The 12,840-nt window shown below is 39.9% G+C and overlaps 1 protein-coding gene across 8 annotated transcripts in view; it reads left to right on the plus strand.

Moving 5' to 3' along the window:
* The window catches only part of PRRG1 (proline rich and Gla domain 1), a 131,456-nt gene that overhangs the window by 85,737 nt on the left and 32,879 nt on the right, over positions 1-12,840 (plus strand). The window contains exon 5 of one of the 8 annotated variants that reach the window (XM_054544005.2): positions 1,941-2,958. Coding sequence (XP_054399980.1) covers positions 1,941-2,606 — 666 coding nt within the window. The 3' untranslated portion in view covers positions 2,607-2,958. 8 annotated transcript variants of the gene reach the window in all.

Genomic DNA, 12,840 nt, shown 5'->3' on the forward strand with positions numbered 1-12,840 from the left:
TTGACTTGCCCATTTTCTCATTACAAGATACTGATGAAGCCGAAAATAGGAGCCAGGTCCCAGGTCTTCTATTTCCATCTTCCTCATTCCCTTCCTCCCCTCCTCCTCATTGAACACAGTGCCCTCTAGTTTAATTAGTGATAGTTATGCCAGGGGCTTTACAATGAAACAATTTACCTTCAGGCTTCTTATGCCAGTCCTTATTGGGTCAGTAGTAAAGACACATGACATGGTACTTATTCAAGCTCAGATATGATAGAAACAGAAAAAGTGGTGGCTGGTACCTATTCTTAGTCTTAGCCTTTGTTTTAATTTCTACTGCTTTAAAATTCTTTCTTTTTTTTTTTTTTTGAGAGGGAGTCTCACTCTGTTGCCCAGGCTGGAGTGCAATGGCGCAATGTCAGCTCACTGCAGCCTTCGCCTCCTGGATTTAAGTGATTCTCCTGCCTCAGCCTCCTGAGTAGCTGGGACTACATGTGCCTGCCACCATGCCCCGCTAATTTTTGTATTCTTGGTAGAGTCGGGGTTTCACCATGTTGGCCAGGCTGGTCTTGAACTCCTGACCTCAAGTGATCCGCCTGCCTTCACCTCCCAAAGTGCTCGGGTTACAGGCAGGAGCCACCGTGCCTGACCTCTACTAATTAAAAATTCTTTAGAACAATGTCCTTTGGGATAGACAAAGCAGGTGATATTCTTTCCATCTTTAGACCAGTATTTTAAGTGTCCAAAAGACCAGTGATACTTCCAATTTCTGAATGGAATTGGAACTTGGGGCTTTTGATTCTTAAGCCAGTTTTCATCAGCATCATACCATGTAGCTAACACACTTGCAGCCTAAGACAGAATGTCTTGAAGAGAAGAAAACCTAATAGAACCTACAATATAATTAGGCCAATTTGGGAGGAATATAGGAGGAGGCTGATTTCCTGTTATCTGGGAAGTGGCAATCTGAACTTTTAAACAGACAATTTTGAACTTTTTTGGTTTGAGGCGGAGATCAAGTTCAAGGCAGCTACCTTTTCCTTAAAAGAAACTGATGAGGTTTCATTATGTCTAGAGTAATGTTTGAAAAGGTAGAGGAGATGATAAATAAGTAGTTCTATCTAAAGTTATTGAAAACTTTCAATGCTACAGAGATTCATTTTTATTACTTTGAAAGACAGATTATAAAGATCCAGGAGAGTATTAAGTAAAATGGGATAAATTAATAAAAATTATAATTCCCTGTTAACCTAGGTTTTATATTAGTTTTTCGTTAAAACTGTTGCATTCCACTTTGCTGTTTTCTATTTTATTTTATTATTGTTTTAAAATTGAGACAGGGTCTTGTTCTGTTGCCAAGGCTGTAGTGCAGCTGTGAACATGGCTCATTGCAGCCTCAACTTCCTGTGCTCAAGTGATCCTCCCATCTCAGCCTCCCAAGTAGCTGGGAACCACAGGTGCATGCCACCGTGCCTGGCTAATTAAAAAAAAAAATTGTGTGCAGATAAGGTCCCACCATGTTGCCTAGGCTGGTCTCAAACTCCTGGACTCAAGTGATCCACCTACCTTGGCCTCCCAAAGTGCTGGGATTTATAGGTGTGAGACACCATGCCCGGCCATCTATTTTAAAATATTTAAACTCAAGGCAAACTCTAGACAAAACAGAACTAAATCTGGAAGGAGCTATAATACCAGAAACAGAAGAGAATGTTACCAAAAATGTCAAATTGATATTCTCAGAATTTAAGAAAACAATAGGTTTATAAAATGAGAAGAAGCTATTACAGAGGGGACCAATTAGGGGATAAGAGAAAGTCCTTGGACATTAGAAATGTTACTGCAAAACTAAAAACTGGACACAGGTCAGACAGTGCAGAGTTCGCTGGGTTGCACATGGAACATAGTACTCATTCTCCTCCCTGCCCACTTCCACTGAAAAGGAATGCATCCCTCCCCAGATAATGGACCCAAATACCCGCTTCTGGCTCTTTCCACCATTAGCCATCCGCCTTCAGCCAGCCACTACACCACAGCTCCCGCCTGCCTGCTCACTACGTCCCAAGGTGCCCGCCATGGCCACCACCCCAGTGTTGCAGGTGCGTCAGAACTACCACCCCAACTGCGAGGCCGCTGTCAACAACCACGTCAACCTGGAGTTCCACGCCTCCTGCGTGTACCTGTCCATGGCCTTCTACTTCGACCGGGACAATGCGGCCCTGGAGCACTTTAGCCGCTACTTCCTGCGCCAGTTCCACAAGAAGAGGGAGCACGTCCAGGACCTGATGAGGCTACAGAACCAGCACAGTGGCTGCATCTGCTTTCACGACATCAGGAAGCCAGAGCGTCAAGACTGGGAGAGCAGGCCCAAGGCCATGGAGTGCGCCTTCCACCTGGAGAAGAGTGTCAGCCAGAGCCTCCTGCAGCTGCACCAGCTGGCCATGGAGAAAGGTGACCCCCAGCTATGCGACTTCCTGGAGAGCCACTTCCTGAACCAGCAGGTCAAGGCCATCAAAGAGCTGGGTGACTACCTGGGCAACCTGTGCAAGACGTGGGCCCCAGAAGCAGGCCTGGCAGAGTACCTGTTTGACAAGCTAACCCTGGGCGGCAGCGAGGAAGACACCTGAGCCAAGGTGGGCCCCACAGCCACGGTGTGCCTTCCCTGGGTCAGACCACCAGGCGGGGCGTGCATGTTGCCCTTTCAGAACGTTCTCTTGTTTTTTTCCTTTCAGTGTTACCATTATTGGCAATAAAGTTATCTGTTCTCAAAGCAATAAAGGTGTCCAGTTGATGCGTGCCTACAACACTCTCACCTTTTAGGAATCAGGGCACGTCCCCATGCAGGCTTAAAGTAGGTATCCAGCAGTCTCTCCACCCAGTCCTGTCCCATCTGCATGCAGCTCAGGATCTGTGGGGGTGGAGGGGAAAGGTATTCTATGGGCCCCTGGAAAACACATTAGTCTTCCCCTTATAAACTCTGAGAGCATGTGGGATAGGATGGGGTGAGGTGGGGTAGGGTGGGGTGAGATGGGTGGGGTGGATGGCATCAGGTGGGGTGTGCAGTCTTGGGCCATGGTATATGTGGGTGCATGTGCATGGTACAGTGTAAAACAATGGTATGGAATTCATCCTAGTGGCTGCCTCTGGGGAAGAAGTGAAGGGAGTGGGATTGGGCAGGGATTAAAATAAAGGGGGTCTTCAACTTTTCATGAACACTTTTTTTTTAAATAAGCAAATGATAACTTTTCTTGTTTCTAGACAGCAAGATGGGGGCTCTGGATGACAGCAAGGCAGAGTACCTCTTTGGCAAGCTCACCCAGAGTGACAGTGATAATGGGACTGAGCCTTAGGTTGGCTTCCCCACTAATATGGGGGTGATTTCCTGCATATTGCCCTTACAAATCCTCTACTCCTATTTTTATTCTTTCAATTGTGCCATTTCTTCCAATAAACTAATATGGAAAAAATATACCTCAGTAGAAGGACTGAAAAATATAAGGTCAAAGTTGGAGGTAAAATTTGTGATATGAATAGAAAGTAGATTAAATACCCCCAACTGTTAAGTCAGTGACTGGCTGCTTTGAAGAATGTAGAGGGGTTGGGGAGAGTTGAAGGTACAGAACAGGTAGAGCCATTGTAGCTGATCCAGATGAGAGCCTAGTGTGGCTTGAACTGTGATAGTGGCTGAGGAAATGAAGAGAGATTCACTAGTTCCAGATGGATTTTGGACAAGGTGACAAGTTTTGCTCATGGACAGAAGGTGAGGACTGGGAGATTGGGACAATAAGTTCTGGTGTTTGATCTTGAGCACCTGGGTTGATGGTGCTATTATTAACCTCAGGACATTTGCAGTGGGAACACCTAGGGTAGAGGGCTGGGGAATACATGTCATGTGAAATCTTAGATCCTTATTAGGTATCCAAATGGAAACGTGAATCAAGTAGATGGAAAAATGAATGTCAGCTTTGGAAATATACATAAGGGAGACATTATAGATGGTATTGAAGTCATGTGATTGGATGAGCTCACCAGAAAAAGTATAAGAAAGAGTGTGACAAATCTATCCCCAAGCTCAGGGCAGCTAACATTTAGGGGATAGTTGAGATGTTTGAACACCCAGAGAGTTTCTGTTCCCACCTGACCATTACCTTATTCCAGACCATGGCCCCCAATGCCGACTCCTAGTGTATTTCAAATCAGCTTGTCCTGATGTCAGTGTGACCTCTAGTTTCTCCTTTCTAGATGTGGAGAAGAGTTCTTTTATCTTGTCTTATGGCTATGGATAGAATGAAATTATTTCCTAGTAAGAAAAAGATTCCTTAGAGAAATGGTAGTGATGTAAGCCTACGTTTTTTTCCTCTCTCCTTTCACAACTTTGCCATATCTTTTGGCCTATTCTCTACCTAAACAGATGAAATTAGTATGTAAACCTTAGATTATGCATGTTTCTGAAAAACTACTCAAAACATTTTGTTCCTTCAGTGCTACATGTAGATTATTATATAAAAGATAAAAATTACAGGTTTTGTATACAGTATTCAAAGTTACATGTGTAGCTCAAGTCTTTTTAAAGCTAACTGGTTTGAACAGTAGTAAAATATGAACAAGTTTAGCTATGCAATCATTACCTTATTTCATAACTGTACTTTAACACTTTCTTAAAAATGAGGATTATGGTCATATAAGTTTCCAGAAGGTATTCTTGCCCCTTTACTATTCTAGGTCTAACTTAGTCTTCTCACTGTATTTCTTTATCTGCCTGATTTGAGGATCTCTCCCCTTCTCTGACTTTGTCTCAGATCATATATATATTTTCTCTCCTAGATATAAGGAGGAACAAAGTGAGCATCTCTTTGTGTTTACATTTTTAAAACCATCAGGTCACTGAGGATTCTTCTTAGTTTCATACTTTGGAGAGACAGTTTGCTACAGTGGTTTCTTAACTTCAGATTGCCTGGATTCTAATCCCAGCTTAGCCATTCATGTTGACTTGCACAAGTCATTAAATTTTTTGTGCCTCAGTTTCTTCATATATAAAATAGAGATCACAAAAGCATCAACCTCATTGGGTTGCTGAGATTAAATAAGTTAATGTATGTAAATCACTTACAGCAGTGCCTGGCATGGTATAAGTACATTATGTGGTAGCTATGAGTTATCACCATAATCACCCTCATCACCCTCCACTCAATTCTAAGATCCTTTGTATTATTTACGCTTTGGGGGAAAGACTTCACTTGTATACATTAGCACTGTATTTCTATCCATCATGTCACCCTGCATACAGAGATGGGAAAACCCTTAGAAGCTGGTTTGGTTGTCAGGTGCCACCAGAACTCAGGAGGGTACATGGCTGTTTTTGCTGTCCCACACACAGGCTCAAGACTAGAGACAGGTTTTGTTGTGATAGCTTTCTGTGTAATCCCCCCCGATTCTATCTCAACCAGATTTCCCTTGAATTCACCCCTAGAACACTGTGCTTGTTCTTCCCAAACCCAGGTTGCCTGAGCCTCCTATTTCCACCCTTAACTTCCTCCCACTCCTCAGAGATGGACAAGAGCAACAGGATGAAATCCTAACCCAGATCCCCACCTTCATCTGGATGTTTGGAGCTGAAAAGGAGAGGAATGGCTAGGTGGCACTTGACAGGAGAATGAGAAAAAGGGAACACATTAGAGCCACTGATAACATAACTAAAATCGATACATCATCATGAGCTTTGGCATAGAGGCTCTCAAGCTTTGCTGCACATTCAAATCACCTGCAGAGATTTTTAAAAATTTCAATGCCTAGATCAAATACATAAGCTTCTGAGGCAGGACCTAGGCATTCCAGACATTAAAAACCAGTGTTAGCACTTGCTGCTCAAAGTTGGTCTGGACCAAAGTATCAATCTAAACTGAGAGCTCATTAGCAATGCAAAATCTCAAGCTCCACCCCAGAGCTACAGTATTAGAATCTGCATTTTAACAGGCTCCAGGTGATGAGTGTGCACACTGAAGTTTGTGAAGCACTGCCTTAACATCCTGGTTCTCTGCCTAGCTGTACCTTGGGATAACCTGGGATACTGAAAAACAATACTGATGCTTGAACTTAAACAAATTACTCAGTCATGCCCCCATGTGCATACTGCACCAAACACCAAAAACTTACTGTAACTTCAACAACCATTATTGAATTGACAAATATCCAGAAAGACTTGGAAACTTTTTCTCATTTCTGTTTATGTTCCACACACGTATAACATGTGCACACTTTTAATCATTATTTTATAAATGGTTTGGCAACCTATTTGTTTTTTCACAAGCATGGGTTGGAAACAATATGGCCTAAAAGCATATGGCCTAGAAGCCAAATATAGCCCACAATCTATTCTTGTAAATAAAGTTTAATTAGAACAGATGGATGGCCATTGATTTACGTATTGCCTGTTGCTGGGTTCGTGCTGCAAAGGTAGAGTTAGTATGTAAGACTAAGACTGTATGTCCTACAAAGTCTAAAATATTTACTATCTAGTTCTTAACAAAAAAATGTTTACCAATCCCATTGTATAGTAGCTTATCACAGGCCCTGAATTTACCTAAAGCCACCAAATATTTTTAAATGTGCAATTGTCTTTATACCTCCAATATGGTCATTGCAGTTTGGCGCATAATTTCCCTATCAAACACAATGTGTAGCAGAAATGAAAGCAATATACTGTATTAATTTAACCTAAGATGATAATGATTTAATATAGCACCTCCATATAAGAGGAGTACAGAAGATACTTTTGGTTACTTAGCCAACAGCCATTTTACTCCTTCATCCTTATTAAGGGAATACTGAATTTTTTGGGGGGTTGGTGAGTAACAATGTGTCCTATTCCTAGTAGTAAATTGAAATTAGTCTACACAGGTTCCTAAACTTTGTCTGCATCTTTAACTGGCTGCTATCTCAACCTGTAATTCATAGCCAGGATTCTAGAATGGGTTACCTGTACCTGTTGACTTCCCAGAAATAATGCATTTCTTTAAGTGTTAGAAGAAGTAATACATCCATAATGTTCAGAAGTAAAATATATAAAATGATATGTGATGAACTTCCTCATGTCCCTGCCTGCAGGCTCTCAAGTGTCTTTCATACCAGCCCCACCAAAAGGTTACCTTCCTTAGGAGTTTTCCATATATCCTTTCTGTCTTCCCGTTTTGTGTGTTACTGTAACAGAATCCCTGAGACTAATTTATAGAGAGGAGATTTATTTAGCTGACCGTTCTGCAGGCTGGGAAGTTCAAGGGGCATGGGGCTAGTATCTGCTCAGATTCTGGTGGGGGCTTTTGTGCTGTGTCGTAACATAGCAGAGAAGGTCAAAGTGGAAGCAGGCACATGTGAAGAGGGACCAAACCTGAGGAGGAACCTCCCTTTATAACAACCCACTCTCTCGGAAACTAATCCATACCTGTGAGAACTAATCCAGTCTCTCCAAAGCAAGAATTCACTGACTACAGCGAGAAGGACACCAAGACATTCATGTGCCACCCCAGACTCAAACACCTCCCACTACAGCCCATCTCCCAACACTGCCACACTGGTAATTTAACTTCCAACATGAGTTTTATTTTTTTTTTTTCAATGAACATAAAATAATTTTATTAAATATAACAAAAATTAAAACATAACAAAAGTATCACATACAATGTTATAGTACCATTTAAATATAACACAGAAAAATACTACAAAGTAAAAAATACAAAAACAAAAACTAGGTAAGATTTTATTTACAATGATGGTGTGCTTGCCTTGTTCATAAATTCATTCCAGTCTGGAACACAGGAAGATAATGCTACCCGCATAGCTGGTGCACCATTCAGCCCATTTCTTTCCTTTGTTTTTAACAGGGTTAAGATAGAAAACCCTAGTTCACACAAACTAGTTGTGAATGGTAGTAATAGCAGGACACTCTTTCTACTTAACAATGGAAAGTCTTCCTTTACCTTAATCAAAATGCTGATAAACTTAAGGTCTCATAATCATTCTTCAATGTATATGAAGAACTAAGCTGCAATAATTCATTCTCTTCTTCAGGCACCAAGTTTAGCTCAATTATTGATTCAGAGTTTCAAAAAGCAAATGGATCTTTTACCCAACTGTTTTCCCTTAATGTTTCAAATTTTTCTCCTGGAAAGAAATGGTTAAAAGTTTGAGACAGAGAAGTGAGATGCAACAATATCTTTAATTTTATTTATTTCAAAATGTTTTCATTAATATTCTCTTCAATATGTTGCAAAAATCTTGGAAATATGTAGTAGCTAGGATGATTACTTTTAAATCTTGCTTGCCATAACAATAATGTCTTTTGAAATCCCTGGATACATTCAACACCAACATGAGTTTTAGCAAGAAGAAACCACATCCATACCATAGCACTTACAAACTTTTGTTTTATGGAGAAGTACGCATGCATGGATATATACCAAATAGTAACATAATTCACAGTATCCTGCAGCTTACGTTTCTCTCCTTAATGATATAAAAGAATGAGTTTTTAGCAGTCAATTTACATACTGGTCACTAGTGATATTCTGGGACTTGGGATTTCTCCTTTTGCTCATTACATCAGGACAGGTACCAATCCTCCCACTTCTTTGGTTCTGTTACCAGTGTAGGGTCTTGACGAGTCATCCAGGTTCTTGATGTGTTGAGCAAAGAATTGGACAAAACACACAAACAAAGCAACAAAAGAACGAAGCAACGAAAGCATAGATTTGTTGAAGCAAAAGTACACTCCACAGAGCAGGAGCTGAAGAAACAGGCGGCTAAAGAGCCCCGGTTGCAAAATCTTCTGGGGTTTAAGTACCCTTTAGAGGTTTCCTATTGGTTACACCCTGTGTAAATGAACACCTGACCTGTGAGCAGTCAGAGGCTGAAGTGAAGTTATACCCTATGCAAATGAAGACTTGTCCTGCAACCAATTGAAGGCTGTAGTGGAGTTACACCCTATGCAAATGAAGACTTGGCCTGTGACCAATCACAGGCTGAAGTGAAAGCTCCCTATCTCCAGACCCTATCCTGCTTCAGTTCTATTCAAGTGTCCTGAATCCAAACCATAACCATTTGCAAATAATTCCATCTAAATTATGAGAATTTCCTTTATGTAACCTGTGTGCCACCTTACAAAATATAGTGCCCATAATTAATTGAAACAGCATGCCACCAACCTCTGGTCTTCATCCCCCAGCCATATCATCTTCAACTGGTAGTAAATTGAATTGATGCTTATCATGCCCAGCATAATATTGTTTCCCAGTAACTTGTCCATCTTCTACTGACAGTTTTCAAGATAATACCTTACTTTTTGACAAAAGAATACAAAACATATCTTTTAAGATACTTTTTAAAGAGCTGGAGTCTCCCTATGTTTCCCAGGTTTGTCTCTAACTCCTGGGCTCAAGGGACCCTCACACCTCAGCCTCTGAAGTAGCTGAGGGTACAGGTTTGTGCTACCACACCTCCACATTATGTATCAGTTTAAAAATGATCTGTGTTTCTACTTTTTCATAGCTTAGATATACATGCTACTACCTTAGAGACAAAGAAATTGACCCAAAGATGTTAAGTGACTTGTAAGTCCAGCCATTTTCCCTAGAGTATCACTTTTGATAAGGAGTCTTAAAATGTTGGACTACACTTCAAAGATGTTAAGTGACTTGTAAGTCCAGCCATTTTCCCTAGAGTATCACTTTTGATAAGGAGTCTTAAAATGTTGGACTACACTTGCTTGGATTTTCCAACTTGGGGGTATTTCTGCCTTCTACTCTCAACAAGGCAGCTTTTGGAGTTAGGATTGGTTTTTAGTCCCCCATCTCCTAAGGTCCTTCCTCCCCTTTAATGTCATTCTCTTTCAAGGATAGGGAGAAGCTGTAGGAGAGCTGTGTATAAATGCTGCTAGGCCCTCCTCATCAATACAAACTCACTGGGAAAATCGTCCACTTCCCAGCATTTTAATGTAGGTTCTGAACTGATTGATCAGATTGCAAAACATGCCCCACTCTACTGTCTTTGCAATTATGAAAGCCTTGAGGTCAGGCCTTGAGTCACTCAAATTTTGTTCGTAAATGGCAGTGAGAACATTCAAAACAGAAAAAGCACACATTTTATAAAAGGGAAACAAATATTCTTTGTAAGAATCTTGCACCTACTGCATTTTGTTCTAGCACTCAGCTCACAGGATGAAACGTCTACCTCTTGGGGCTCTTCCCTCTGAAATGGTTGTCGGACCTCTCTGGCGGCTCCAGATTGTGTTTATCACTTCTTTAATTTTATCTTGAGCTAAAACTATAGAGTTCCTTTAATGACTCTTTTTTTCATTCACTGTTTTACATCATGCTTAAGATTGCCATAAAAGTATGATTCAATTATGATAGTAATTCTTGTTTAGGCACATACGTTTGTGCCACATTATTGCCAGCCACTAATGTTAAATCCTTCTAAAGCACTGCTCTACCAAGTTTTGAAATCATTTGCTTATTCTAAGTATCTTTTTGCTGATTTCAAAAGAAAAAGAACTGTATAAATAGCTTACAGAAACATAATTTGAAATTGTTTGTTTGAATGATAATTATTAGAGCTGATTTCACATGAATTTTCTTCTGACCCTCTGGCCTCGAGGACATATCAGTCTCTTTTCCAAATAAATCTGTCATTGTGTTTTTATTCAGATCATTGTTACCTTAATTGAAAGTATTTAATCTGTAAAATGAGGCAGCTCGCTTTTGATTACACATTGAAAATGATGGAAGATTGAATTTTAGGAAAGTAGCCAAACTGGTTCCGAATTACTTATACATCAAGGCAGATTGCTTGTTGGTTTGCTCTGGTGCCAGATGTCTTGGGGTGAAATCCCAGCTCCGATGTTTAGATGTTAAATAACCTTGACTTTATCGTTATGTAACCTCTCTGAGCCTCCCTTTCCTCATCTGCAAAGTGAGGATGATAACAGAGCCTACAGTATTTTATGTGTTAAAGATTAATTTAAGTTACCACCTGTAAAATTAAAATCTGGTTTACTAATTCAGTTTTTGCCTAAGCTTTGTTTTTATCCATTCAAAATAAATGCCCAATTATTTTTCTGTAATTTTTTCCAAAGGGGAAAGAATTAGACTAAAAATTTTTTATTTCCCAGAATGCCAAAAAACAGAGAAATTGAATTATGCAAGCAAGCGTGCAAAAAAGATTCATGTAGATTAATCCTTGGGTATTCCAAAGTAATGTGGACAATATAAAAGAGCTACATTTTATTGTGTTTTTCTAAGGTTAGCATCGTATAATTATTTAAATCACATATATTTATTGGTATTTTTGGATAAATTGAAATAGAGTAAAAGGAAGTGGTGACCTGAGAGACTGGGAAGAGAGAGATTAAAGTCTTACCTGCAGATAAAGGAAAATTTACTATGGGTCAGATACTTGATAAGTTTATTTTATTCTACTTGGTGCAGTTTGATTCCAAATTTGTAAAAGAGTCTGTTATTTTTTAGGAGTGCAACTGTGATTGGCAAGTGTACAGGAGAAAGAGATGTAAAGCAATTTTTTAAATGATGTAAACCAAAATGTTAGTACTGCTTACATCTTTATGATGGAACTACAAGTGATTCGTTTTCATTTTTGCTGTTTTTGTTTTGTTTTGTTTTGTTTTGTTTTGTTGAGACAGAGTTTCGCTCTTGTTGCCCAGGCTGGAACGCAATGACGCAATCTCGGCTCACCCACAACCTCCACCTCCCAGTTTCAAGCAGTTCTCCTGCCTCAGCCTCCCGAGTAGCTGGGACTACAGGCATGTGCCACCATGCCCGGCCAATTTTGTATTTTTAGTAGAGACGGGGTTTCTCCATGTTGGTCAGGCTGGTCTCGAACCCTCCACCTCAGGTGATCGCCCGCCTCAGCCTCCCAAAGTGCTGGGATTACAGGCATGAGCCACCGCACCCAGCCCCATTTTTGCTGTTTTTACATGAGTGAAATTTTATATAATTCACTTTTTTCAATTCTAAAAGTGATAGTTACATAAAAAGTTAATGATGTGCAATTTTAGGAGCAAATTTATTGTGTAAAAAGTCTTCATACATCTATATTTAATAGTTTTTACCTGTGAATATATATCCATATTAGTGAAGCAAATGAGTCCTTTGACAATTTCAGCTTTTAGATATTATCCTGAGATGAATGCTGTATCTAGACTCTACTTTTTCTTCTTTGGGCTTTTTTTAATATCGAATCTTGCATATTTTCATCTGAATTTTTAGGTGAAATTCATTGCGAACCTGTACAGCCTTTAGTAAATCGTACAGTGTTTCTTATAACATGTCCAGTTCCTGTTAGAATTATAGAATGTTGGATTAATAATGTACCTTAGAGATCTCATTCAGGAGTCATTTTTATGACCACAGGGTTCTTTAAAAGGCTATATAACTAAGTGAAGTAAAATATATTACCATAAAACAAGCAGCTTTAGTGCCCATAGTATTAGTTTGGACCAAATTTGGCGTTTTATCTAAATTCCATGCCCCCATGGGACATCTGAGTTCAGAATTCCAGGTGTAATCCAACTCCCCCTATTTGTCCATTTGTTTAGTGAGCTAACTCCTCTCCCCAGCTCTTCTTTTTCCAATTTGCATTCCAAGGGCTCCCTCCCTTGATGCCAGATAATTAAATAATATGAAATGGCAGACATTTCAAATCTTATCAGTGACCCATAATACCTGCAAATAAACATGATTGTGAGAAAAGCACGTTGATAAATGCACTGAATAGCATTGCAATTGAGGGTGATCTTTGTATCAAAGTAAGGGATAGGTAATGAGTCATTTTGAAGGAGAGACTTGATTATAA

This window comes from Pongo abelii, chromosome X, assembly GCF_028885655.2.
Source record: "Pongo abelii isolate AG06213 chromosome X, NHGRI_mPonAbe1-v2.0_pri, whole genome shotgun sequence".
Lineage (NCBI taxonomy): Eukaryota > Metazoa > Chordata > Mammalia > Primates > Hominidae > Pongo > Pongo abelii.